Below are 6,888 nucleotides of genomic sequence, written 5' to 3' on the forward strand. Positions count from 1 at the left end.
TTGAAAAAGTTTTTTTCATGTCACCTGAAAGTCTTAAACCATTTTTCAACAGTTCAAGATTGAGATAAAGTAAGATTAACTTTTTTTTTTGTTTGTTTGTACATAAAAATACTTTTACCGCACTAATAACGATATGACTTTCTATAAATCAAATTCTTTAAATTCTAAGCCTCATTAAAAAATTTAAAAAAAAAGTTAAATACATACTTTTATAGCACATAAAAGTTAGATAAATTCTAAGTCTAGTTAAATACTGCCCTGCTAATCATAAACACCCTATGTGCAGAAAGGTAGATTTTGAGATATTTACCAAAAACTATTTATTTTTTAGTTTTTGCACTTAGGTGTTCTTGATTGACAAGACAGAATAAATTAAAATTAATGATATCTGATAGAAAAAATATATACTTTTTTATTTTATACTTTTTAACAACCTTTCCAAAATATCCTAACGTATTTAAAAACTGCTAAAAATTAAACTCAAACTGCTAAAAATTATTACCATCGTTTTATAGCTTTTTTTTTTTTGAATTTTTTTTAATAAATTTTATTCCTATTTTAATACCTTTATAAAGAGTTTTTATTATTTTTGCACCTATGTAGTGCTTTAACTTTGAGATAAACTGGCTAACAATAAATGCACGTTTGGCAAAAATCAGCTGCGTTAAACTGCACGCAGTTTAATTGAAAAATGAGTGATTTAATAAGGATTTTTAGATAAAATAGTTATGTAAACTAAATTCAAATAGGGGTTTGTTGTCACAGAGGAAGTCTCTCTAAAAAAGTTTTACATAAAAAGTTATGTTTCCAGATTTTTATAAATTTTCATCTGAATATATTCAAACAGATACTTTTTAAAAAAGGAGGTTTTCACAGGATTAAAACAAGTAAAATGAGTGACAACCAGCCCCAAATTCCCCTTGTTGACAGTGAGAAAAACGTTACATGTCATTATTATCTCCAGCAGAAGCACAAAGAAAAAGTTTAATTAGATTTTCGCATTTTACAATATTCATTATTAAAAACGAGTTCTAATTAGGATTATTAATTTAAAAAGTTTGTTTTCTCTATAGGTATTTTATAATTGTTTTTAATTACTACTAATTTTTAAGTTGAACTTTTGTAAATTTTCCAAGCTTTTTTCTTCGAAAAGTTCAATAAAATTATTAGATCTTTTATTAGATGCCTTTTATAAAATTAGAAAGGATCTTCAAAATTGCAAAATCTTTTGTATTAATTCACGTTATGTTTAAAGTTTAAAGATGTGATTTGGATTGTTTTTAAATATCCAAAACAAATAAATCATACCGTTTGTTGAAGTGGTTACTGAGAATTATTGCAAGCGCTTTCATGTTTTTTCAGACTTTATTTTGCTAAAACTTTGCAAAAATAAATTTTGAAATAACACGTCGATTAAGTTTGTTGTTATTAACCGAAGAAATTTGAAAAAAAAAAGTTATATTTTGTTCTTTATTAGCGCTGTTTGATTTATCACTGTCAAATTGAGAATTTTATATTTAATTATTTATCACAGTTTAAAAGAAACTTTTAATTTAAACTATCAATGTTTATTTTATTAATGAATCACAGAAAAAAAAAAAAAAGTATTATCAATGTGTATGAGTACACATTGACAATTATTTTTTTTTTTAGATTCATTTAAATAATAATAAATTAAATGAAATTAAATCAGTTGAACTTTTGGATGATTGGTTTTAGGTAAGGTAAAATAATAATAATAATTTATATATATATATATATATATATATATATATATATATATATATATATATATATATATATATATATATATATATATATATATATATATATATATATATTATACTTTATTATATAACGTTATACCAACTTTATTAAATTACGTTGCGCCATTGCTGATGTGATGTATATATATATATATATATATATATATATATATATATATATATATATATATATATATATATATATATATATATATATATATATATATATATATATATATATATATATACATCACATCTACAATGGCGCAACGTAATATAATAAAGTTGGATAAATGATTACTCGTAATACGATTGCATTAAAATAAAGCAATCAAAAATAAAACTAGTGTAAACAGTGGACAGAAAAAATTCGGGGTGTGGTATATGCATGTGTACACTTTGTAAAAAAAAACATGTCTTTTATTTTTACTATTTAATTGACGGATCCCATAAGTATACTGGTCTGTATTTCTTTTCCCATAAGTATACTGGTCTGTATTTCTTTTCCCATAAGTATACTGGTCTGTATTTAAGGCAATATGTATATTATACACACAAAAAATACGCAGTACAAAAGTTTTTTTTATCTTTTGTTAACATTATAACGTTTTTATATTGTGTGGAACTGTGTAAAATTGTTAAGCAGAACCGGATTTAAAAAAAACAAAAAAACAACATTTGAAAAATTGTTTTAGTCTTTCATTTAATGTGAAACATAATAAAACCAGCTCTTGAACTTTTTTATACGATATGGCAAAACATCATACAAAATCAATATGATTTAATTTATGGCAAATAAAGTAAATTTATGTTTAACTTGTGTGACTTGTGATACAAACATTCAACGTAATTTTGTTTCAAAATTGTTTTTATTGTAATTATTTCTGAGTATTGCAATTATTTCTGAGTACTACAGGTCAGAAATAAAAAAGATGAGTATTTTTTCGTACAATTGTAAATTAATTACGTATTTTATTTTGCACATACTAAGTAAAGTAGCTACTGAGACTTAGGTTGATTCGTACTAACGTTTGTTAAACCTCTTCGAATCTCAATAAGAAGAATTATTTTCCTTGTGACACTACATAATCTTTTTTCAAAAAAAGGCGTATTAGTAAACAAGTTAAGGAAACAAATCTTTTAGCATATCAATTGAGCAATAATTAGTAATATCAAAGGTATTTAATAAAACTTAAAACTGTAAACCATTTCACATATGAATTAAATTTGTAGTGTGGATTTCGCTATACAAAAATAAAACAGGTTTTAATTTAAATTTACGCTGTTAAACTGTGATAAGCGGATGAAGTCTAAATATCTAGTAGATGTGAATTTATTTATTAAACACTGGTTTAAAATGGGTGCATATTTCTAGGATAAACATGAAATACAGGAGGGTATCGTTTGTAATCAGACAACATTCTTATTGTTAGTTTAAATCAAACCTCTCTCTGAAATTCTTTCGAAATAATTTTTCACCGTGAAGTTCTTGTTTTTTTTTAACTGGTTGCTTTTACGGCTCTTTATTTTTAATGTTTCTCATTCTGATTGTTGTTGGGCAATATAAATGTCACTCTAAAGTATTTTATTTTTAGTGTTGTTTATACTGATTGTTGTTAGGCAATATAAATGTCACTTAAAAGTATTTAGATTTTTAAAATAAGTCTATTGTTCATACTATATCTTTTCGAGTGTAACTAGAAAAATGTAAGTGCAACGTTCATGATAACTTGCTAAGTTTATTTTAAGATTTATAGATTTGAGTAAAAGTAAACAAAGGTGATAAATTTGAAGTAATCTAAGGTTATATAATCGTTTAACAATTTGAAGTAAACAAAGGTGATAAATTTGAAGAAAACAAGGGTGATACAATCGTTCAGATCAACAAAAAGATTTTGAATAAAATTTAAAACAAATTTTTTTTATCGTTTAACTGATTATACTTATAAAAACTTTAACTTTTATGATTTTAGCTTGTGAATGTTATTATAATAACGAACTTTTAAAAATTCATTAAAGATCTTTATAAATGTAGCAGAAATGTTTTTTGATATATTGTAACTTTTTTTAAAAAAACAGACGGATTATAATTGTTTTGCTGTGGGCTATATCCTTAATACTGATAATATTTACTTGCACATTCCTTCATCATAACTTCAATAACAAAAGAAATTTTTAAACAGGTTATAATATCTTTTTTTCATTCTTTAATCTTTTTTTTTTTTTTTTTTTTTTTTGCATTTAATAATTTATTATTAAATTTAATAACTTTGATCCGGTTTCGAAAATTTATGCACATCCTATTGGAAAGGCAAACAATTTCTTTGTTATTGGGATTGTCTAAAAAAATGTCTGGCTATTTACAATTTGTATTTTTGAAAATCTTTTTCTTCCTATTGAATAATATAATGAATTTATATATTACAATAATTTGATTTGTAGTTGAAAGTTGATTAGGTTTATTTTATCTATTTTTGCCTTTTATATACACACGCATACAACTATGATAACAATTATTTTTGATTTTTGAGACTCTCTTAAGTTTCTCCTAAATATATCAAAGTGTTATACAATATATTATTTATATAAATATTAGAATATTAAAAGAAATGAACATTTTATATACAATTTAAAAAACTTAAAATAACTTTTGAAAATAGTTTGAGTAAAAAATAACTTTACTTTTCATTTTTTAATTTTAATTATTATTATTTATATAATAAATAATGATAATAATAATTATGACGATGGCTGTATTTTTTGACGCGTTTCAAATTGTAACAATTTTATTTTTAATATAATGCTAAGATAAAATATGTTATCATAAAACGAAACTTTAAAGTTCCATTATAGGTAATTTATTATCATATTTATTATTTAAGATTGTGCCGATTAAAAAAATGATAATACTAAAAAGCACAACACAAGACAAATTGATGCATGTTCATCTTGACAATGAGAAGTTTTGTAATGGTCACGCACCAATTCAGTACTCACCTAATGTTGTCCGAAATAATATTTTTCAAGGTATTTCTAAGGAAGCACAAAATGCAACTCAACAAAGTTTTTTGATGAAAAATCAGAGAACGCACGCTATTAACGATATTCAATCACAAATGATTGCCTCAAAAATCCCGCTTTGTCTTGTTCAAGATATTTACGGCAAATTACACCAGTTAGTATATATGATACCTCAAAACCTTTACGATCAGTTTTCTAGTAACGTTCAAACTGGAAAAAAAGTAACCTTACGATCACACTATGAAACTCTGCAAAATCAAAAAAACGATAAAGTTAATACCAGTGAAAGCAAAGAAAGTTACTCTTGTTCGGTAAATATCAAAGATCAGTCAAGTCAACGACAATGTTTAACACCTGATCAAACTAATAAAGAAAGTTATAGAGCGCAGCAACATGAAGCTCTAAATCATCAGCATCAAATTTTATTACAGCATCAAAATCATCAACAGCAAATGTTCCAGTATCAAATAATGCAACTTGAATATCAAAAGCAACAACACGAACTGCAAAATCGGAAGCAACAGCAGCAACAAGTTCAGCATCAACAACAATTGCATATGCAATATAGACAACAATCACCACAAAATTTTTTGTTATCGTTTGAGTCTCAAAGCACGGCTCACTCAAACACGTCATCTGTGCAAGGTAAAGTTAATCTTCAAGAACTGCAAACTTCCCCGCGTCAAAATGTTCTAAAACATCAAGATCAAGAGTTGCATATAGAGATACCGTTGCAACAAAAATGTTTAAAAGCAAATGTTAGTTGTAATACGAGTTGTAGTCCTAGTTGTAATACTCGTATTGAAGAAGTTGACTTTTTAGCAGAACTTCAAAATGATTTAAAGAAAAAAACACCCGATAATAGTTACGAATTATTAATAAACAAAAGTTCCGATAGAATGCAATCAAGTACGCTTGATAAGTTAGATTTGAGTAAAACACCTAATAAATCTAACCCGTTAAATTTAAACCAGGATAAACCGGATAGCACAAACGAGCAATCTGTTTGTAACGTTGATTTGCAAATAGACAACAGTTTACGAAAAAGAAAAAATTCAACTAGATCTGATTTTGAGAGCGAAATCAAGAAAAGTAATTCAATTGTTGATAGCCCAAAAATTGATTTTAACGAAATGTTTGTAAAAATATCTCCGACAAGTGATGATACATCAATAGACAGTAGCGATACATCAGCATCTGATGAAAGTCAAGATTTACTTTGGAATTTATTTATGGACGAAATTTCGTCAACATCAAATGACTCTGATATATTTATATCTGAAGACTTTGACTTCTTTGATAATGAAAAACATAAAACTTTAGATGAAAGTTTTAGTATGGACTTCAAAGAATCAAAAGATTATTCCAGCAACTATAGTAGCAGAAACGATAATAATAACCGCGACCACTTAGATCAGTTTGATTTGTTTCAGCATATACTAATGTAAAAACACACAGAGAAAATGTCCAAGCAAAAAACTTAAATATTACAATCAGTTATAAAGACTTTTTCTTGTGTTTGATTTATTTTAATTGTTTACATATTTCTTTTTAATTTCAGGATAACGTGACAATCTATAATGTCGCTATTAGTTTTTTTAATGTTTAACTTTCCTCCTTAATAAACATCGTTAACTTTATATTAAAAATTTTATGGCTGGTGTTAATTTAATTTTTCATTATAATTTATTGACTCGCTACCCAACCCAACCTAACACTTTATAACGATAATAAACATTGAAATGTTTTTCATTTATGCTTACGAAATCATAAATTATTTAATAAAGAAAATTTCAAGAACAAATAACAAATAAAAAAAAACAAAGACATTTACTTTTCATGTATGATTAAACAATCATTACCTTATTTCCAAATTTTTCTCAAAAATTTATTTTAATATACTACAAATTTCATTCATTAGTAATCTGAGGCTGTCTATTAAATACGTCAACAAAATAGGAGGGAGGGGGAGGGTCTGGAAATTTTTGACAATTTTTGACAAGGAAAAAAAGAGGGGGGGGGGGGATGAGGTCAAGAAAAGTTGACGTCAACAACTTTACTTTTTTAAATAAATTTAGTTACTTCGTTACTAGTCATACAA

At 25.3% G+C, this 6,888-nt stretch overlaps 1 protein-coding gene across 2 annotated transcripts; it reads left to right on the forward strand.

Annotated features, from left to right (window-relative positions):
* Nucleotides 1-1,601: 1,601 nt before the first annotated feature.
* Nucleotides 1,602-6,368, forward strand: LOC100214043 (protein kinase 4). 2 transcript variants are annotated; one of them, XM_065805680.1, is made up of 2 exons: nucleotides 1,602-1,719; nucleotides 4,649-6,368. In XM_065805680.1, exon 2 carries the CDS (start codon nucleotides 4,667-4,669, stop codon nucleotides 6,233-6,235), a length of 1,569 nt encoding a protein of 522 aa, XP_065661752.1. In that variant the 5' UTR covers nucleotides 1,602-1,719; nucleotides 4,649-4,666; the 3' UTR covers nucleotides 6,236-6,368. The 2 variants fall into 2 exon arrangements, with proteins under 2 accessions (XP_065661752.1, XP_065661753.1); XM_065805681.1 differs by lacking the exon at nucleotides 1,602-1,719 and adding an exon at nucleotides 3,577-3,949.
* Nucleotides 6,369-6,888: the final 520 nt, after the last annotated feature.

Source organism: Hydra vulgaris, chromosome 09 (assembly GCF_038396675.1).
Source record: "Hydra vulgaris chromosome 09, alternate assembly HydraT2T_AEP".
In the NCBI taxonomy this organism is placed as follows: Eukaryota; Metazoa; Cnidaria; class Hydrozoa; order Anthoathecata; family Hydridae; genus Hydra; species Hydra vulgaris.

Coding starts and splice junctions, on each gene's coding strand:
- LOC100214043 (XM_065805680.1), top strand. CDS start 4,667: ATGATAATACTAAAAAGCACAACACAAGACAAATTGATGCATGTTCAT.